Source organism: Ciona robusta, chromosome 12 (genome assembly GCF_009617815.1).
Source record: "Ciona robusta chromosome 12, ASM961781v2".
NCBI classification, from domain to species: Eukaryota; Metazoa; Chordata; class Ascidiacea; order Phlebobranchia; family Cionidae; genus Ciona; species Ciona robusta.
The window spans coordinates 1,112,532-1,133,980 of NC_143246.1; the positions used below are offsets into that span (position 1 = coordinate 1,112,532).

Below are 21,449 nucleotides of genomic sequence, written 5' to 3' on the forward strand. Positions count from 1 at the left end.
CACATCTGTAATTTTGGGGAGGTATTTTTTGTATTGCTGACAATTTGGCCACCCATTCGTGACCACTGGGTTGGAGCAATTGCCGTTAAATGTCTTGCCCAAGGACACATACGCCCAAAATGGTAGCAGCAGCAAGGCCCGAACTCCTAACCCTCTGGTTACAGACAAGAGCATTAAACGTTATATTCACCGTATCGTGTTGTTTCTTATGAACACCTCACGCGGCGATGATTTGTGTTTCTATGTCAAATAAAACAATGGTGGGAACCTCGTTCAACAAACCGGAATTGTTCTATTAACCTCACTTTACCGTATTTTGCCGCAATTCGTCAAACATGAGGTTTTATTCAAGAACTATGGGGTATACGCCGGTTAAACGGATGATCAACCGACAGAAAAGGTTTAAAAAACTTCTTTTAGCGTCGTTTGTTGTTTATTTTGTGTTTTATCTTTACCAGAGGTGGCAGCACGAAGTGAAGCGAAGGTAAGGTTATATTTGAGTATAAATCCTCGCGTGGCCCCGCAACCACAGTCGTAATATAACCGGTGTTCTGTTTCATATATACACCTCGTGCGTCTCTCACGAGTTACTACGTATGTAACTTTGTGGGTATTTATATTTTTGTAACGTGTGGCCGACAACTTGAACAACCCGCTAGTATCGATGGATTGAAGAAAATGCCACTATTGGTAACCGCATTGAATACCGGTATTCTTAAATGGGCATACCAACTGGACCGAGTAAAATATTTTATCATAGAAAACTTTTGACCGATTACTTTGCGCCGAAGGATGAGAGAAGTTACATCGAAGACCCCGTGAGATGTAAAGGTAAGAACAATTTGTATTGTTCATGGTTCACTGGATATATAGTAGGGTGGGGGAAGATGGGACGCCTTTTCATTCTATTTTCTCGTAACATTTGGTAGCAAACAAAGAACATTTAAAGAATTATTAAACCGAATACTCATGACTCCGAAAGACCGTTGTTAATTGTTTAAAACACGATCAGGATATTTGGATATTAAGCGCTAAAGGTGTCCCATCTCCCCCCACTCTACTATATAACCTTATGATCGGGTACGAGAAGTCTTCGGTTCGATTCCTGGGTAAGCCAGGTTGCCTATTTTATTGTGCTAGATTAGACTGTTAGAGCTCGTAACCAAATTGGCTTGTAACCAAAAAATACACAACTTGATAGTGCTTTCAACAATTGTTGGCGCGTGTGTGTCTTAGGCATAACATCTAACGAAAATTGGTCTAGCTCAATGGTCACTAAAGGGCCATTAAAGGTTTTTTTTCGGCTATACAAATAACAATCATCCAAATTTTCGGCTATACAAATAACAATCACCGACAAAGTTATATATAGTATATAGGAAAAGACGGGACACCTTTAGCATAAAACACCTGTTCGTATTTCAAACAACTTACAACAGTCTATGGGAGTCGTGAGGATACGGTTTTGGGCACGAGGTGTGTATAACAGAACACCCGTGTTATAACAACTATCGTTTTTCCGCCACGTGAGGATAATAAGTTATATACATTTAGATATCCGTAGCAGTTATATCCCTTATTATTACCACCCCTACCCCCATATTAACCAAGTCTCATAACTTCCAGTTACAAACCTCGGCTGTTTAAAGTCCCGCAAACCATATCCCATCCACACTAAATATAAGTTCATACTCGATCAACTAACTTCAGACCTTTGCATTAAGAAATGTTCTAAACGGTAAGTTGAGCTGAAAGTGTTAATATTAACTTCTTTACATTGCTTGTATTTTGGTGTTCAAAAACCGCAGTTATTCATCTTACCATCTTTAGCACACCCTTTATTAATTGTATGCTTTTAAGGCTGTCATTTTTGTTGTTGAATTCCGTTTTTCGTTCTATAAATATAACGATCTTGGCTGTCGTTTCGAAGAGATAAAATAAGGTGGGGAAAGATGGTATACGCCATTTAACGAAGAGAATAAATAGCTTCCTATGCATTTAAAACATATAGACCAATAATGATTATGACATCACAGGAGGATGACATATATATTGTTGCAAAAGAATATATGCGCTTGTACGTCACAATTACAAGATTTGGTTGACCTAGAAACAAGCAATAATTGTTCTATGACGTGCGAGGGAAATTCCCATGAAAGTTGCGGGGGTTATAACGAGGTCAACGCTTATCAGGTTCTGGAGAATTGTGTTGCAGGTGGGTTGGTTGCCTATTAATTTACCGGCTCCATAGCACAAGGTAAAAGTGTCTGCCTGTGCAGTAGGGTGGGGGGAGATAGGCATCTTTAGCACATATATACCATACAAGTATCCTGATCGTGTTCTAAACAATTAACAACGGTCTGTAGGAGTCGTGAGGATACGATTTTATAATTCTTTGAATGTTTTTTGTTTACTACCAAACGGGACGAGAAAACGAAATGAAAAGGTGGCCCATCTTTCCCCTCATACTGTATATGAAACAGAACGCCCATCTTATAACAAATGCCAATGTCCTGTCACGCGAGGGTAAATTCCATCCATGTATTTAATCACTTAATTGTTTCGTCAAAGGCAGGGAAAATGTCGTCACATCAAAACATTTTCTTGGTTGTTTCGCCCCGGCTTCGAATTGGACGAAAGATCTTCAGCTTCGAGGAACCAGGGATACAATATCTTGTATATTGGTTTGTGAACATCAGATGCTGCCTATGGCTGTCGTTGATCACTTGCATAAGTGTTGGTGTGGATATATGACAAACAGGTAACATGTGTTGGTGTGGATATATGACAGACAGGTAACATGTGTTGGTGTGGATATATGACAGACAGGTAACTCTCGGTTCGAGACTCGATGCTGCAATACCATTATTGTAGGCGTGTGTTTCCCTGACCAGACAATTAATGACAATTGGTATAACCGAGTGGACACTAATAGGTTATCTAAATTGTCAAACCCTACAGAAAAACAAACAATCATCTAGACAGTTACATACGTGGTAACTTGTAAGCAGGCACGAGGTGTACGAAACGCAATAGTCGTGCAGATATTGACTGCTGTCGTTGCGCCGCCACTCGTGAATCAAAAAGTTGCAATCATCCGAGAAAATCATGCCCACGCTTTTATGTTGCCCATAATAAAAATAGTCTTCGAAACGATATTGTTCTGGCAACAAGTTGGCAGTTAAATATTTTTCTAAACGCTTCTCTTATATTTCCAGATTCAACCAAACGCACAGAATAATGTCGGCGGGAGATTGTGGAGAGAAACATCTATCATCGGTCTACCACACAATACATGGGGACAACAGGTGCCAGCCAACCAGGTTTCTCAATATTTCGGAAACTCGTTTCAAGGTTGGGTTGCTGTCAATGCCAGGAGCGGGAAACACGTGGGTTCGATACATGCTTGATAAAACCACTGGTGTTTACACGGGGAGTCACTACAGAGATAAAGCGTTGTTTAATAGCGGTAAGTTAAAATGTATACGATATAGCTGTTTGCCATATTGTACTAAATGACATTTTATTATTATTTTAGTTACGTACGTGGTAATTAAAGAAAATAATTACCCACAAATTTACATATAGTAAGGTGGGGAAAGATGAGACACCTTTTCATTCTATTTTCTCGTCCTATATTTGGTAGTAAAGAAAAAAAATTCAAAGAATTATAAAACCGTATCCTGGATATTTGGATATTTTGTGTTAAAGGTGTCCCATCTTTCCCTAGAGTACTATATATACGTGGTAACTTAAGCAGGGACGAGGTGTATGAAACAGAACACTGGTGTTATATGACCGTGGTTGCCGCTCAAGGGTTATTTATGTTACATTCATTTATTCATTTCTAACAAAATTTAGGTCTTCTCGGGGAGTTACAACCCAAAGGCGTGGCAATTGTCAAAGACCACATATTCCAAAGGGAGAACGTTTACGATTACAACTCCGCCGTTATCCTTATAAGGAATCCATACGATGCGTGGGTAGCGGAGTTTAATCGGAAGATGAGCAACAGTCACGTGGGTTCGGTCAACAAAGCTCGATATTACAATAAAGGTGTTGTGGTGTAATTAAAATATAAATTAAATACATATATATATATATATATATACAGCTGACACTTTAATGTTATGGTTGCATAAATTTACATACGTGGTGACTCGTATAAGCGGATATATGAGACAGAACACCCGTGTTATATAACGAATGTCGTTGCTTCGCCCATGGCCTACTCAATACACGGCCTAGGAATACACCGAAACTGCTTAAAAAATAAGAGGCCTATTGACGCGAATATCCCTGCGACACGTTCTTTGATAAACTGTAAGTTAAAACAACATAGAACTGGTATTAAACCTACCAACAACTGCAAACTGCATTCAAAATGAAGGAAATCCATTCATAAAATCGTGACGTAACAATGTATTATAATGGGCATTATTCGCGTCAATAGGCCTCTTATTTTCTGAGCAGTTTCGGTGTATTCCTAGGCCGTGTATTGAGTAGGCCATGCTTCGCCACGCGGAGGTAAAAAAGAATATTATTATTTTTTTTTAAATTAAGAAATAAAGTAATGAATGAATGTAACTTATTTATCCCGCGTGGCGTGGCAATCGTATTCTGATTCACGCATCTTTCTTTCAAAGGTTTCAAGAATCGCTTCGTGAACGGATCCCGAAGTAGTCTATGGGTTAACATGATTGACGAAGTCATTAAAAGCAAAAAACGATTTTATGTCGTGTTTTATGAAGACCTGAAGACGAATGCGATCACGGAACTCCGGAAGATAGTTGGCTTCCTAGCAACCCCCGAGCTAAAGTCGGATGACCTGGAAACGAGGCTTCACTGTTTGAGTCTACAGATCAACGGGCAGAACAAAAGGAACTCGGATTCGGAAGATTTTGATCCGTTTGATGACGACATGAAGATGCTTGTTAATTCACAAATACGGTTTGTTCGGGAACTTCTACGTAACAATAGTGATGTGGAACTACCGGTATACGAGAGATAATAATCAACGTTAAATAGGAATATTTATTTAGAGTTACTTACACCAGAGCTCACACATTGTGGCCAAGGGATCTACTAAAACACAAGCCACACAGCTATATGGACCGAACGATCTGATTTAATAAAACAACTCTGCTTTAAATACACCATGCTGGTATATGCATACGCGAAAACATGCGCGTAGCCAATAATACTACTTGGGTAAAATTGTCAAACAAATGCGTAGCAAAAGAAAGTAACAGGAAACTTAAGTGCAGGAATTGCATTGTAATAGAAATAAATGTTCGCTATGTGATTGTGTGATTAGTTTGACCCAATTGTAACAGAATGTTTATACAATGGCCTGTCTGATGCATCATAATCACGAGATTCTAGTCTTGTGACAACTGACAACCTGCTGTGTGACGTCACAATACGCTCATATTCCACACTTCTGTTCCGCGATAATTCGCGAAAACAGAAAACAGCGGTTTATAAATTCTTGCCAAAATATAAATAACCTCAAACAGTTTACAATATCGTGTACACGTTAAGGCTATTTTACGTTGTTCATCAATCTAAAAGACGAGTAAATGGAACTTTGAGATTCGCGTTACCGCCATTACCACGGAATATTCTCTATGACGTCACAATCCGATCGCGGAATAATCAGCTGTTTTATGTTCTGTGTTGTTGCATTTGTAAAATCAAAGGTTTTAAGTTAAGTTTTTGAAGGTACAAGTGTTTAATTTACGTAAAATCGTTAGAATATCTTATGTGAAGTCCCAAAGAATACGGTACCGTATTTTTTATTTTGCGGCTATCGAAAAATGCCGCCAAATTTCAATGAAAAGTAGTTTTTTGATGCAAAACTAGGTTAAGTCACTCTCAGTTTCGCGAATGTGGTGTAAAAGTGGTAAATAATAATATGTGAAACTTTTATCAAATTAATTTGCCGCAAACAGATCGCAAAAAAAGTTTGCTGGGGTCCAAAAATTAGAGAATTTTTGATATAAACAGTATTTTTCATAAAAACTCATTCTGTACGACACAGGTTATTAACATATTATCCCATAGTTTAGTAATAGGCCATGGAAGCTGTTATTGCCCTGTGTCATTTCTGTGAACAACATGGACCAAGCGTGATGTTTACATGCGAGAAAATATTAGATGTTTTTCAACACGCTACTGCACTGACACCTGATGTAACATCAGAGTCAGGATCGGCAGAAACCTCATCTTATTCATCATCTGTACCAACATCATTATCAATGGATTCCACTCTAACTAATGTTGGGAACCTTGGTGGAAATTTAAGGAAGATGGATTTATGCGAAGCTTGCCGGTCATTATCTGAAGATGACCCAGGTTTTGTAAGTTACGATCGGCACAGCGGAACAAAGTTTGTGAGCACACAACACCCGCACAATCCGGAAGTGTTTAGACTGGTACGACAAGCGTGTGTTCGTAGTTTAAGCTGTGAAGTTTGCCCGGGGAGAGAAGGCCCTATTATGTTTGGCGACGGCCAACATGGTTATGTCATCAGTTATACTTTCTATGTTAAAGACAATTTAGCAAGAGGACTTCAGCGTTGGTACAGCATTATCTGTATTATGAAGGACAGAGTGTTTCTCATCCAATCTTGGCCATTCCTTGTCAGTTGTATTGGGAATATTATTCAATACATGCAAGTAAGTGGTGCTGGCTATTTGTCCAAGTATGGTATCTTTGTATGAAGTGCTTCATTATAAAGTTTAATTTTATCTAATATCCAATTATAAGAGAATGGCCCACAAATATTTCATGCAAAGCCATTTGATCAAAAAAACATTACACATTCAGACTAGAACAAATCATTTTAGAAGTTTGTGCAGAATTATATTGCCATGATTGTAGTGTTAATTAAAATTTAGACTTTTTTTACCTTACGCAATGTACTGTAAAAGTTTACTCAATTTTAAACTTGTCTTTTGCAGAGCTGTGCAGATTCCGTTTACAAAATTGAATCTTCCGAATCTCCCCAACATAAAACTCGGATGCTGCCTCGTGTGTCCAACGTTGTAACACCTCATAACTTTCGCCAACACAGGGGACACAACTCCAATGCAAGAGCCCTCATTCAACTGACTGGCAACCCTGAGCTGTATCCGTATCTCCACACAGCATTTACATGGATCATGCGCGCGTGTAAAATGAGGTTCAAGGAAAAGATCGTACAAGGAGCGAGGATGGACGATGATGTTGTGCGAGATGAGATCATTGAACGAACCTCACGATCTAACTCACTCGCAACGGATGACATTGACGAGATCCAAGCTGATTTTAATATGATATCTATTACCAGCCCGTGCTCAAGTACCGAGCCTATATTCACATCGTTACGACACATGAGAGAGGTGTTGCAACCTCCTTTGTTTAAAGCAATAGCTTGGCATCTTGTGGTTGGGAACCAAGTTATTTGGAAAGGACAAGATCAAGATTTGATAACTTCTGCACTTGTTGTGCTTAAACAACTGTTACCAGTTGGTTGTGTGAAAATGCAAACAAGATCAGACAAGTATTTAAACTCATATAAAGCCAACTTGTTAGGTTTGACAGAAAAAGCTTGTGTGCCATCTCATGTTAAATCAGCTGAACATTTTATTTTGATTCACGTTCTTCGGAAAAATAACAACGGACAGAAATTCAGTCACATTTATCCTTCATTGCCCCCAAACAATAATTCAATGAATGGAATTGAATTTCGTGTGACAAACAGTTGTATTTTGCCGGAGAAAGGTCCGGAGATGTTGAACAAAGTTGAGGTTGCCATCGCTAACGACAGCTTGTCACCAGAAGTTGTCAGACATTGTTTAATTTGTTTAAAGGAAGAATGGATGAAGTAAGTTCAAATAATAAATTATAAACTTTGTCATTGAAGTATGGCTGGCTCTACTGTAACCGGATAATTATTGTCAACAAAATAGGGGGTGTCAGGGTAAGGGGTGAAGGCTTAAATGGTTAGTTGTTTGGGTCTTAGGGTTATTAGGGCGTAAAAGCTGTCACTTTAAAATTGCATCAAAAATACTAGGTTTCTTGTAAAGTAGTGTTGCATTGGCTTTGAAAATACCATAGACTTATTAAACCTAACTAAACTTAATAATTTATGCCATTAGCAAAAATGCCGCATTTGCTCTCGTTTTTTTCCGATACAAAAGTAGAATATTATATGCATTAACTTAACCAAGAAGTATTTAATTTTCAGCAAAGTGAAGATTCTTTACAAATTCACGAAGATCGATAACCGAGACAAAGAAGAAACTGCACGAATGCTCCAAGGATGTCTTCAGTGCACAGATGATGATGTTAGACTCCTAAAGTTCTGGATGACTGGACTCTCTTCCAAGTTTAAGGAGGAACTTCGTCAATCAGCGTTGATGCCTGAATGATTGATGAAGTTTGTTATCCATTCAATGTAACTTATTTATCCTCAAGCTGGGGGGGGGACACCCGTCGCTATAACATGGCTGTTCTGTTTCATACATCTCCTGCCGCTTATAATTTACAATGTCTGTTATTTAATTGGCTGATAATTTAGACCCATATATATAAACTCTTGATTAAAGCAATTATTGCCAAGTGTCTTGCCCAAGAACATATACTACACCTACAATGGTTATGACAACAAGCCTTCAACCCATGACCTCTGGGTTAGAGGTATGCACGCTAATTAACTGAGCAACGGCACAGGATAGGTTTTTAAAACTTTAGTGCTGTCAACATCAACTAGATAATCAAACAGTTTGTCTTCATTTTCTTTCTTTCATGTAAATATGATATTGAAGTATTTAAATTATAGGTGATTCTTGTCATTAAATTTAGAAGAAATCACGGATGAAAATTTGGCTTTATTTCTCCAACTTGTCGTAATCATATTTGAATATATTTTATAATTGTTTTACATATTGTTTCTCATATTTTTTCTTTAAATATACTCTTATTTTCTACTATTTTTTTAAACTTCACTTAAATAAAAAAAGATCTATTATTACATAAAAATATAAATCACTTGAATGCAGTCGATCCATATGCGTTATCTGCACATTAAAAAACCTATTGTATTTTGTTTTTCAAGACAAAATAATAATAAAGCGATTTTTCCTGGACATATGTTCAGGTCTCGTCCATAACTGTGTGAGCAACAAAAAGTAAATGCAAAAGTGAGATCAAGGAATATATATATAGGTGCTTTATTATAATACTTTTAATATATACTGCTTCAAAATAAATGGTTTCTTAAAAGCAAGCCGATGTTTCTGGGCAACTGGGTTAAACATAAAATATACAATTGTCTTTCATAAACTGAATAAAATAAATAAAAATCGCACTGTTAAAATCGCACTGTTCAAAGTATAACACAATTGTCTTTCATAAACTGAATAAAAAAATTAAAAATCGCACTGTTCAAAGTATAACACAATTGTCTTTCATAAACTGAATAAAATAAATAAAAATCGCACTATAATACAATTGTCTTTCATAAACTGAATAAAATAAATAAAAACCGCGCTGTTCAAAGTATAAAAGTAGTTCACTTCACAGAGCTTTTAATTAAAGTCAGTCTTGAGTTGGAGTCTATGCAAAAAATTTTTCACAAATAGTACTCACAAATGCTCTTGGTTAAGTGGTACTAAGCCATACATATACTATGACAAATCCATTTAAATAGCAATGCTTATTGGTATTTTATCAGGTAATAGATAAGTATACGCATATTTAAGTTTCTTGTTCCTCTCTTCAAATTTAGTTTGAAGTTTACTCAGTTCCTGCTTAAAATTGACTTGCATCTCAATAACTTTTGGATCGGTAAACAATCTATCCGGTACATCACCAAGGAATAGCTGGAAGTAATTGTCATTTATGCAGAGTCAAGATAATGATGAATGTATGTTATTTATGTATCCTCATATGGCAGAGCAACTACAGTTGTAACAGTGGTGTTCTGTTTCATACCCCTTGTGCCCACTTATGAGTTGCTATGCACATAACTTTGTATGAGATTGAATGATTTAGCCAACCCATTAATTACCATGCAGAAACAATTTATTAAAAGGTCACATTAGTCATTTCAAACCAGGGCCTTGGGGTCAGTTCAAAGAAAAGGCACAGAAAAATTAGCTTTAAATTATTAGTTTTGATTGGTGACTTAACTAACATAAACCATATTACTGCACTTGGAAGATCCTAATTTAATTTTACTTAAACCAACAAATCACCTCATCTTTTGCATATTCTGATAAAGCAAATGAGAAGCTGATAAGAATACTTGAAACCACGACTCCTGGTAGAGAATCCATCACCCTTTGCTCATCTGCCTGTTACAAACATTAAACAGGTTTTATTGTGGACAAAAGTATACAAAATAATGGGTGGACAAAAGTATAGAAAATATGGGGCATGAAGCTTTTTAGTAAGGGATGTTAAACTTAAAAAAGTGAAAAAATAAAAAAAACTGTTAATTTGGCTGTTAGTTGAAAAAGTTGCAGCATTGAGACATAGTAATGACACATAAACAGCTTATGTTGAAATATATCAACCCTGTGTCTTATAAAAAAAAAAAGATTTATTTGTAAAACTTTCTAGGGTAAATTTTTCCAAAGTTTTTAAACCCCAACCACCATCGCCTAACTATATATCGCACCAAAAAAGTGCAGGTTAGTCTGCACAACAATAACTTACTTCTCCCCTTTTATGAGGTGGTAGTATCATGCTGCCTGGTGCGTTTGGAATGAAACGATAAGTCTCCATTTGCCCAAAGTTAACAGCTGCGTGTTGTGCACTGCTTGCAAATATGATGATGGTGGCCATATGAATCTGCAATGTAATAAACGTTACTTTAAAATGTTGAACGAATGAGTAAATGACACAGGCCTAATTTTTGAACCCAGTATCCTGTGGGGGTTACAAGACAACAAGTCAGTGGGCCACAGCAAAGCTCCCCAAGTTGTAGATAAATAACATAAAACCTCATCAACCCACCAGTTCATATCTTGTGTTTAGTTTGTCGGGGAATCCCCTCAAGTCATTGTCCTGCCAACCAAAGCCCTCATGCGCTACGTCGAACATGAAACTCTGAAGTTCGTAATCCTCCTTTATGTCCTGTGTATAAGCGGTGTTACCTCATGCTCGCTGTCAGGTTAACATGCATCAATATAATAATCACATGAAAAAATCAGTAATCACCCACAATGTTAGATACATCCATTAAGTGGACACAAAGTGTAATGAAACATAACACTTGGATTAAAATGAATAACACTGGGATGTATGTATGTATGCATGTAACTTACTTTATCCTCGTGTAGCGGACAGTTGTATCACACAGGTTTAACACCTTGTTCCAGCTGACGAGTTACTGTGTATATGTTACTTCGTGGGTGATTATTTTTTGGGGAATTTTTTCATTAATTTGGACAACCCATTAGTGATTACTGGGTTGGGACAATTGGCGTTAAGTGGCTTGCCCTAGGAAACGTACGCCCACAATGGTAGCAGCGCCGAGCCTTGAACCCATTACCTCTGGGTTACAGGCAGGCGCGCTAACCACTATGCCACGGCGCCGGACTACAATGTCACTTTCCTGCCACGCAAAGATAAATAATTTACATTCATTCATTCAACTACCTTGTCGCAAGTATAATGATGGTTGACCACATTGGCAACATATTGCTCCATTGCCTTCCAAACATCCAATGCATCATCTCTGTAGTGAAAGTTGGGAAGAAGGTTTGGGTCGTCCAATCCTACCAAAGGAAATTGACAGAATCTATCATATCAATGTATTCAACAGGAACTCTTTAAAACTAATGCAGTTTGTTGCACTTTCATTCATAGCGTGTTTTTACGACCTACACCAAGGTTGAAGCCACCCACCTTTACGTTTAAGACAAGCTGGTATGTCAAGTTGATTCAAGTTGAATGTTTTATAGCTTTTCCGTACTGATGATGGGGCATCTGCAAGGTAAGGTATAGGCTTTGTTTTTTAAACATAGAAATCTTTTAATCTGTTAGGCATTGCTTCTTAACCACTTGGGCCACCATACCAAGAAATGCCGACAACTTAATTTAACAGGATCGCATTCTACCATGGTTCACAGTATTTTGATCGTTATTGTAAAAATTAAATCATCTTATTAGATGCCTACAAATAGTTGTGTGAATTGTGGTTTCCGAAATTTGTGTTTCATAATTGGATATTGTAGAGTGGGGGAAGATGGGACACCTTTTTATTCTTTTTTTCCAACCCATTTGCTAGTAAAAAAAGACATTCAAAGAGTTACGATACCCATTCCTTATGATTCCATATACCGTTGTTAGTTGTTTAAATCAGGATAATTGAACATTATGTGCCAAAGGTGTCCCATCTCCCCCCTTACCATATAACTGTTTGTGTGGGTGTAACAGTCACGTCTTTCATCCAAAACATTCTTTCTTTCTTTTTTATCAATAAGCGGATTTTAACAACTGTTGTTTTACCGTTACTACCCGCCTTTTCAATTTTGTCAACTCTCTTGTTCTTCGTTATCGTGACAAAATAAATTTGATTCACTTAACTTACTCAGATGATTGGATTTGTTTGCGAGCGATCCATTAGGCACAAGTAACACCCTCGCATCAGTGTTGATCGCAGGTGCTGTACGTACGTGCTGTCGGAGCAATTTATACATCGGGTGGTTTCGGGGCAGGTTGCGAAACATCGCGATGCAAAATGTTTCAGATGCGGCGTGCGTTTGTAGGTAATGGTAGATCCACTGTAGAGAATATGAGGTAATTACAATACAACTATATTTGTCACCGCTCACAGTTGAATTTTTCTGCAAATAGCAGGGTGCCAGAATAGGCTAACATTGGTTTCCGAACTGTTTTGATTTGTGGCCAAAATATTTATTTAATATCAGTTTGTGACTTACCAAGTAATAATGATTGTTCAAATAGCTCTGTGGCTAATTGGAAATGTCGTCGTATTGCAACAAACTAAACACGATATTAAATTATATTAAAACCCTGCTTTATTTTTCACCTTTAATATTAAATAGCAATCCTTTACCTCGTGTGTGCTTCTCACAGAAGCTCTAAAATACATCTTTGCAAGAAGCCAATCGTGTTCATTCCCCAGTGGTGTGTGTACAGTTTCCTCATCATTGGGGCAAAGCTGGATTGCTATCGGGAGAAAGTCACCCTGGGGGTTAACATAAAATATCGCCCTGCAATCAGCACAAACAAACTTTTTGTTCGACCCTGGAATGTCATTTCTTTCCACATCGTACGTGTGGGAATAATCAGCGATGTAAATTTTTCCCGCCTGAAAAATTTTTCAGATACGATTTAAACAGCCACGAGGGCTATGAAACAAAATACTCGTGTTATTACAGCTGTTGTTGCCCCGCCACGCAAAGGTAAATAAGTTTCATTTATAAGGTTTTTACATTCATTTATGACCACTCATGCGTTCACCACAGCTCACATACTTTTATTTCACTTTCCAATGTCTTTCCTTCAGCCAACAAACCACACACGTGTTCATTTGTGACATCACAACCATTAGGTATCTTGTTGCATCTTTCAAACGCAAGGGGGGAAATCCCTGTTAGGACCTGCCTACCAAATTCCTTGTCGGTTTTCCAGCTGAAAAAATGAAGTTTTGATTCATATTTGAGTTTTTGTGAATAGATTTAAACTACTTGTACCATTATTTATTCTGTAATAAAACTAATATAGAAATAACTTATATTTATAACATCAATTATGGCAGTTAAGATTAAGGAATGGGAAAAGGAAAAACAGAATGTAACGGCAAAGCAACACTAAACCAGCTGATGGGTAAAACATGTTTACATTTTACTTAAACCTTGTCACAGCACAACATGGTATTAAGAATGATTGACGAACAAGGACAAACACCGGACACCAGACAGAAAAGGACAAACCACGGAGTCATACAGGCAAAACATGATTGGGAAGGGTTTACCTTTACCACTTAAACTAATAACAATGGTGGCTTTACTGGTTTAACACTTCCTATTGTGCAACTAGTAGTGGTATGTAACTTACTTTATCCTCGCGTGGCCGGAAAACGACAGTCGTTATCACACGAGTTTAACACCTCGTGCCAGCTTACGAGTTACCATGTATGTTACTTTGTGGGTGAACTAGTATCTACACTCTAACAAATGTATTCACATTGATTCAAAACAAAATATTGTTTACCCAACACAACATTTAGTATGGTGGGGAAAGATGAGAAAACCTTTTAATATATATTTTCGCCCCATTTGGTAGTAAACAAACAACATTTAAAGAAATATAAACCGTATCCTCACAACTCCCATATACCATTGTTGATTGTTTATAACTCGATTAGGATATTTGAATATTATGTGCTAAAGGTGTCCCGTCTTACCCCACAGTATTATACAGTATATACATTGCTACAAAACAAACAACATACTCATCAATAAACTCTGGATCTCCAAACCCAGTCTTACTGTAAAGTTCGCGGTAATCATCCAGAGTTTTCAGGTTGCTGAACAAGTCTGAAAGTTTCATGAAAATTAGTTTAACAGATTTATTCTGCTTTTAATATTGCCAGCTTTATAGTATTTACATTATTTTGATAACTGATTACAAAAATTTGAACTATGTTTTATTTATTTTATATAACAAAAATTTAAATTCAGTGATTTAATAAGATACTGCAAATATTAAACCAAGTTGATTGCTACAACAAACAGCGCAAGTTTGTTTCTTGTTTATATCAAACCAACATTTGGTTTGCAAATACAATAATATGTTTTACTCAGATGTTACAAGGTGAAAAAACGTTCATCCCATATATCTTTATGTTATTATAATATGTTAATTTTTTTATTATATGTTAGTTTTTTTACTATTGAACAAATTCTTCCCAGCATTCAAAGCAACTGTTAGACCCGAGCCTGCCATGGATTCAAGCTTTCCTTGTGTTCTCCTTAAAATGCTTGGAAGTTCAAAGTAATGTGCGGCTTTCATGTAACGGTTCACCCCCCAACTCAACTCCTTGTCCGACACAGCAGGTGGCTGCCATTCAAACTTCTTCAAATTATTTTCAACTTCTTTTGAGCGAAGTTCCCGGCACCGAGGGTGGGTGACATTTTGTGGCAAAGTTGCTGAGAATAAATAAAGTTGTCACCAAAGGCGTCAAACCTGGGGTGGCAGGGTGGGCAGGCCGACCCTCAAGTTTTCTGCGTTAACCAGTGAAAAAATAAAACAAATTTGTTTCATTGCTATGTGTGTTCCCATATTGTTACACGAAAAATCAACTTTTTATTTATCTAATCACAAACCACAGTGAAATTATTTGAAAAAAGAACAAAAACAACAGCAAATCAACACTTGCTAAACACGCTATGGAATAAGGTGTGGGAAAGTGGATCAGTTAAAAAGTGTTACTGTTGCACCAAGCCATATTTTAGCACACACCAACATCATCCCACAAACCTAAACTTACCCTCCCCCCTTGTTACAGCGACCTCTCCCCCTTCTATCCAATCAAACACCGGGAACTCATATCGATGTCCATTGTATTCCACTATGACATCATCGCATAACCAACCATCAGATTCTAGAATTCCCGTTAATTCTGGAATGTTGGAACAATCCAAGTTATTCTTTTTCGCAAAGTAATTTATACAGTAGGTATATGTGAGGCCTATGGAACATTTTAAAACCAATATTTTTACTGGTCACAAGTTCAAAGATTACCCAATCCAATGTTAACAATGTATTTGTCAGAATGTGGATTTGGTGTTAAAAAGTTTAAAAAAAAACTTTATAAAAGATATTATAACAGCCATTGTGGGCATATGTGTTCTTTCCCCAGACACTCAACGCGAAATGCTTCAACCAATTAATCACCAATGGGTTGTATAAATTGACATCTGTATTAATAAACCAATCTCTCATAAAGATGCAAATTCGTAAAGCAAAACTAGCACGAGGTGCATAGAAAGTATGCCATTGATCATAAGAATAAAACATAGAGTACCGAGCCATATAAAACACCACCTACATATAGTAGGATGGGGTAGGACGGGACACCTGCCTTTAGCACATAATATTTAACTGTCCTGATCGTGTTTTAAACAGTTGACAACGGTCAATGGGAGTCGTGAAAATACGGCTAAGGTTATTTGTTTACTACCAAACAGGAGGAGAAAATGCAATAAAAAGGTGTCCCATCTTCCCCCATACTACTATATCAAACCACAAGCTCCCACTTACTTAGTTGCACGACCACAGGTTCGCCCACCGTGTCCCCTTCATGCTCAACCGTATACAACTCAGCTTTTCCACGCTCGAAATCATCTTGGAAGAAATGATCAAGATCTGTCCACTTGGTGTCGTTGCCGGTCACCCCGGTGATTTTTACACACACGGTGGCGTCTGTGCCTGCGCCCAGGTATCTATCGTTGGTCTACGGGTAAGATATAGAATGGTAATGGAGATGGTTATTAGGTGCGAGTGTAGACTGTAGACCGCGTGCCAATGTCGGCGTATTTACCTTTAGGCAAAGCCGATATTGCTCTGGCCCAGTGGTCACTAATGGGTTGTCCAAGTTGTCACCCAAATAAAACAATCTGCCACATTTGGTAACTCGTTAGCGGACACGAGGTGTACGGAACAGAACACCCGTGTTATAATTTCTGTCGTTGCTCTGCCGCGCGAGGATAAATAAGTTACATACATGGTAACTCAAAAGCGGGTAAGAGGTGTATGAAACAGGACACCCGTGTTATACCGACTGTAGTTGCCCCGCCACGCGAGGGTAATTTAATTACATTCATTTAATTAATCATTTATAAGTCAAGCGATTTCCTGATCAAACCAATACGAAGAGATAAGCCAAATAGGGGTTATAGATCTTTAGCTGGCACGCTTATATCTGACACACTTTTTAAAGTAGTTTTTACTCATGGGAAAGTACTTTATACACTGTAGTTTTGCAACTTGTTCCGTTTTGTTGTTTTAGTTAAATTATTCTTCTCCATTGCATTCGAAGAAAAGTCATTTCACGCTGCTATAATAATATAAACAACAACCCTCCTCTGTAATACCGAAGGATGCGCATTTATGATTAATGCGGGACGGAAACGGTGATCGCAACACATGACTAATTTACATTCTGTTTTGACTTACAGTCGTAGATGTATAGCCAGTGAGTATTGCGTGCTGGTGCGTGGGAGTCTTATCATATCCGGTGTTAAATGAATGTAAAATTTATTTATTCTCAGGAAATGACAGTCGTTACGACATGGGTGTTTTGTTTGTCTGATCAACACACCTCGTCGTGCCCGCTTACTGGTTACCACATACGTAACTTTGTGGGTGATTGTTTTTATGTGTGGCTGACAATTTAGACAATCCAGTAGGAACCGCTGGGTTGAAGCAATTACCGTTAAGTGTCTCTCAAGGACACGCATACGGTTAGGACGCGAGCGCTTCCGCAGTCACTACGGAGCGACAGAAATTTACTAAACTATATCACGTACACATGAAATTAAATACACAATATTGTTAAAACTAAAAAAACAAACAAGAAAAACCAAATCATCTTACCGTTATTATAAGCTTATAAGCCTCCATTTATAAATTCTATTCCAACCTAAGATAACTGTTGCTGCAATAAAAAAATCAATAAAGTAAACATACGATACTTGCATATTTGCATTCATATAGGCATCTTAATAGCGCATATATAGTCTTTAGCATATTTACGACCAAGTACTATAAGCATTATAACCTATATCCAGCGTAAACCAAAACAAACTTTTCAGATTACTCAGTCGTTCTATGAGCGCTATCACGAGCAGCATGTTTACTTAAAAACACTACAATAACAAAAATAAAACCGGATCCGGTGTTCTCAACTTTTTATGACATATAGGCTACACTTTACTCTAGTGAGTGTTTCAACGTTGAAAATTCCCCCTGAGATAGTATGGTGGGGGAAGATGAGACATCTTTTAATTCTATTTTCTTTTTATATTTGGTAGTAAACAAATACCATTCTAAGAATTATAAAACTGTATCCCCACGACTTTCACAGACCGTTGTTGTTTAAAACACGATCAGAATATAATTGGATATTATGTGCTAAAGGTGTCCCATCTTTCCCCACCCTACTATATAACTCCAATAAACGTCGAATTACATAACTGCCTCTCGCTGATTAGGATATTCCTTTTACAAGCACCACAAATGTTTATATTATGTTTCCTACTTTGTTGATTCTATCTGAGTCACCACCTGTTCGGTTGAAATTCCGAAATACTTTTGTCGATATACAATGTCTATATATTGGAAAATATATTTTGTAAACTATAACAACAAACCCGCGTCGACAGTGCGCGTGATTGCTGACCACAAACCACAATTTTTACAGCTGACCATTCAAGCTCAACTCGTATAAAAAGTACTTTTTACACATATCGTGATTTAACGACTGCCGTTTTCCTGCGTGTTCCCTTCTCTTCGCTATTAAAATTAATCTGCTGTATTCTATAAGATAATTTAAAGTTATGCAAATTATCTAAATGCCGCACAACGTTTAATATAAGCTGCACGAAAACTTTAACCAAAGAAAAATTGTCAAAAAAATTCTTAGAATAAGCGACTTCATGCGGCTGCCAGTTACCAAGAGCTTTATATTTGTTTAAATTTAACAATATAGTTACGTTCGTTGTATGTCATATCCGCTTCTCGGTAAACAATAGATGACACAAAGGTCGTTCGATACTCGGACATTTGTTTTGTCACAATTACCAGGAAAAGTTACACGCTCTACTGCGATCAGTAAAAGAAGCGCATCAATAATATGGTTTATATTTATGTTCAACATAGATGTCTTCTTATACACCTTTGTATCCGCGCACGCGTTTCTCGCTATAGTTACTGTATGGGAAGCGGAAGGCAGTCGAGTCCTGTAATACACGGGTGTTCTAACTGTTTGTGTAACGTGACTTCGTTCGTTGTCGAATCGGTGCTAGTGAGGAATCCTCCCCCCCTTGCCTATAGAAAAAACGAGAGACTAAAAAAGGAAAAAAGAAAATCATTGGACCGTAACGGTATTTCCCCATAAAAATCATATATTAGTAAATATATCATATATTATTAAATATCCCGGGTTATGGTACACCTGGAGCAGCAATCTTGGTGTCGTTGGAAAGAAGAAGCGACACTTCAATTACGTATCAAAAAATATATTAAATAATCAAAGTACTTTTAGTTGGGTGGGCCGTCAAAGTTTATCAAAGTTTGACACGCAATAAAATAAAAAAATCGCCAATAAAAATTAACAAAACTTTAACACACGTTGATGTATAGCAACATGCAGAACATATTAAAAAATTGGGGTAATACCGCCACTAGTTTTTGATTTATTAATACTTTCGCAACACCCACTTTTAGCGTATTATTCATAGACCAGTTCCATCGTCGCTGCACCTAATGAAGTCGACTCCCCCCTTCGAATAAAAGAAACTACTTCTCTTTGAAATTTAATATCTTAAGTTATAGTAAGGCTAAAATAGCAATCTTGGTGTCGTTAGAAAGAAGAAGCGACACTGCATTTACGTATCAAAAAATATATTAAATAATCAAAGTACTTTTAGTTAGGTAGGACGTCAAAGTTGACCCGCAATAAAATACAAAAATCGTTAATAAAAATTAACAAAATTTTGACACACGTTGATGTATAGCAACATGCAGAACATATTAAAAAATTGGGGTAATACCGCCACTAGTTTTCACTTTATTAATATTTTCGCAACCCCCACCTTTAGCGTATTATTCATAGACCGATTGCATCGTCGCTGCACCTAGTGAAGTCGACTCCCCCCCTCGAATAAAAGAAACTACTTCTCTTTGAACTTTAATATCTCGAGTTATAGTAAGGCTAAAATAGCAATCTTGGTGTCGTTAAAAAGAAGAAGCGATACTTCATTTACGTATTAAAAAATATATTCAATAATCAAAGTACTTTTAGTTGGGTGGGCCGTCAAAGTTTATCAAAGTTTGACACGCAATAAAATAAAAAAATCGCCAATAAAAATTAACAAAACTTTAACACACGTTGATGTATAGCAACATGCAGAACATATTAAAAAATTGGGGTAATACCGCCTCTAGTTTTTGATTTATTAATACTTTCGCAACACCCACTTTTAGCGTATTATTCATAGACCGATTCCATCGTCGCTGCACCTAGTGAAGTCGACTCCCCCCCTCGAATAAAAGAAACTACTTCTCTTTGAACTTTAATATCTCGAGTTATAGTAAGGCTAAAATAGCAATCTTGGTGTCGTTAAAAAGAAGAAGCGATACTTCATTTACGTATTAAAAAATATATTCAATAATCAAAGTACTTTTAGTTGGGTAGGACGTCAAAGTTGACCCGCAATAAAATACAAAAATCGTTAATAAAAATTAACAAAATTTTGACACACGTTGATGTATAGCAACATGCAGAACATATTAAAAAATTGGGGTAATACCGCCACTAGTTTTCACTTTATTAATATTTTCGCAACCCCCACCTTTAGCGTATTATTCATAGACCGATTGCATCGTCGCTGCACCTAGTGAAGTCGACTCCCCCCCTCGAATAAAAGAAACTACTTCTCTTTGAACTTTAATATCTCGAGTTATAGTAAGGCTAAAATAGCAATCTTGGTGTCGTTAAAAAGAAGAAGCGATACTTCATTTACGTATTAAAAAATATATTCAATAATCAAAGTACTTTTAGTTGGGTGGGCCGTCAAAGTTTATCAAAGTTTGACACGCAATAAAATAAAAAAATCGCCAATAAAAATTAACAAAACTTTAACACACGTTGATGTATAGCAACATGCAGAACATATTAAAAAATTGGGGTAATACCGCCTCTAGTTTTTGATTTATTAATACTTTCGCAACACCCACTTTTAGCGTATTATTCATAGACCGATTCCATCGTCGCTGCACCTAGTGAAGTCGACTCCCCCCCTCGAATAAAAGAAACTACTTCTCTTTGAAATTTAATATCTCAAGTTATAGTAAGGCTAAAATAGCAATCTTGGTGTCGTTAGAAAGAAGAAGCGACACTACATTTACGTATCAAAAAATATATTAAATATTCAAAGTACTTTTGATTGGGTGGGCCGTCAAAGTTGACCCGCGATAAAATACAAAAATCGTTGATAAAAATTAACAAAATTTTAACACACATTGATGTATAGCAACATGCAGAACATATTAAAAAATTGGAGTAATACCGCCTTTAGTTTTTGATTTATTAATACTTTCGCAACACCTACTTTTAACGTATTATTCATAGACGCTGCACCTAGTGAAGTCGACTCCCCCTCGCCGAATAAATGAAACTACTTCTCTTTGAAATTAAATAT

The 21,449-nt window shown here is 37.0% G+C and overlaps 3 protein-coding genes across 5 annotated transcripts; 2 read left to right on the plus strand and 1 right to left on the minus strand.

Annotated features, from left to right (window-relative positions):
* Positions 1–11: 11 nt before the first annotated feature.
* Positions 12–5,245, plus strand: LOC149726252 (sialate:O-sulfotransferase 1-like). The gene is made up of 8 exons (XM_089890135.1): positions 12–484; positions 761–831; positions 1,627–1,738; positions 2,037–2,215; positions 2,572–2,761; positions 3,219–3,469; positions 3,862–4,056; positions 4,647–5,245. The coding sequence occupies exons 1-8, from the start codon at positions 336–338 to the stop codon at positions 5,009–5,011; spliced, it is 1,512 nt and encodes a 503-aa protein (XP_089746261.1). The 5' UTR covers positions 12–335; the 3' UTR covers positions 5,012–5,245.
* Positions 5,246–5,933: 688 nt separating this feature from the next.
* On the plus strand, positions 5,934–8,869 carry LOC149726253 (folliculin-like). Of its 2 annotated transcripts, XM_089890121.1 has the most exons (4): positions 5,934–6,680; positions 6,966–7,870; positions 8,234–8,443; positions 8,828–8,869. In XM_089890121.1, exons 1-3 carry the CDS (start codon positions 6,081–6,083, stop codon positions 8,415–8,417), a joined length of 1,689 nt encoding a protein of 562 aa, XP_089746247.1. In that variant the 5' UTR covers positions 5,934–6,080; the 3' UTR covers positions 8,418–8,443; positions 8,828–8,869. The 2 variants fall into 2 exon arrangements, with proteins under 2 accessions (XP_089746247.1, XP_089746245.1); XM_089890119.1 differs by having other exon boundaries at positions 5,940–6,680; positions 8,234–8,869.
* A 333-nt stretch (positions 8,870–9,202) lies between these two features.
* On the minus strand, positions 9,203–17,685 carry LOC149726254 (allene oxide synthase-lipoxygenase protein-like). 2 transcript variants are annotated; one of them, XM_089890118.1, is made up of 14 exons: positions 17,623–17,685; positions 16,288–16,480; positions 15,515–15,646; positions 14,916–15,173; positions 14,477–14,561; positions 13,497–13,653; positions 13,076–13,330; positions 12,587–12,779; positions 11,902–11,982; positions 11,653–11,771; positions 11,008–11,127; positions 10,708–10,842; positions 10,245–10,343; positions 9,203–9,843 (listed from the first exon to the last, which is right to left on the minus strand). In XM_089890118.1, the coding sequence occupies exons 1-14, from the start codon at positions 17,647–17,649 to the stop codon at positions 9,817–9,819; spliced, it is 1,881 nt and encodes a 626-aa protein (XP_089746244.1). In that variant the 5' UTR covers positions 17,650–17,685; the 3' UTR covers positions 9,203–9,816. The 2 variants fall into 2 exon arrangements, with proteins under 2 accessions (XP_089746244.1, XP_089746243.1); XM_089890117.1 differs by having other exon boundaries at positions 9,203–9,869.
* Positions 17,686–21,449: the final 3,764 nt, after the last annotated feature.

What these genes read in the sequence shown, in the direction of transcription:
- LOC149726252 (XM_089890135.1), top strand. Translation starts at nt 336, where the DNA reads ATGAGGTTTTATTCAAGAACTATGGGGTATACGCCGGTTAAACGGATG. An exon ending in CAGCACGAAGTGAAGCGAAG is followed by an intron (nt 485 to 760) that starts GTAAGGTTATAT and finishes ATTTTATCATAG; the next exon opens with AAAACTTTTGACCGATTACT. An exon ending in TAAAGCGTTGTTTAATAGCG is followed by an intron (nt 3,470 to 3,861) that starts GTAAGTTAAAAT and finishes AACAAAATTTAG; the next exon opens with GTCTTCTCGGGGAGTTACAA.
- LOC149726254 (XM_089890117.1), bottom strand. Translation starts at nt 17,649, where the DNA reads ATGGAGGCTTATAAGCTTATAATAACG. An exon ending in CTTATAAGCTTATAATAACG is followed by an intron (nt 16,481 to 17,622) that starts GTAAGATGATTT and finishes TCTTACCCGTAG; the next exon opens with ACCAACGATAGATACCTGGG. An exon ending in CATTGGAAAGTGAAATAAAA is followed by an intron (nt 13,331 to 13,496) that starts GTATGTGAGCTG and finishes AAAATTTTTCAG; the next exon opens with GCGGGAAAAATTTACATCGC.
- LOC149726253 (XM_089890121.1), top strand. Translation starts at nt 6,081, where the DNA reads ATGGAAGCTGTTATTGCCCTGTGTCATTTCTGTGAACAACATGGACCA. An exon ending in ATATTATTCAATACATGCAA is followed by an intron (nt 6,681 to 6,965) that starts GTAAGTGGTGCT and finishes TGTCTTTTGCAG; the next exon opens with AGCTGTGCAGATTCCGTTTA. An exon ending in TTAAAGGAAGAATGGATGAA is followed by an intron (nt 7,871 to 8,233) that starts GTAAGTTCAAAT and finishes TTTAATTTTCAG; the next exon opens with CAAAGTGAAGATTCTTTACA.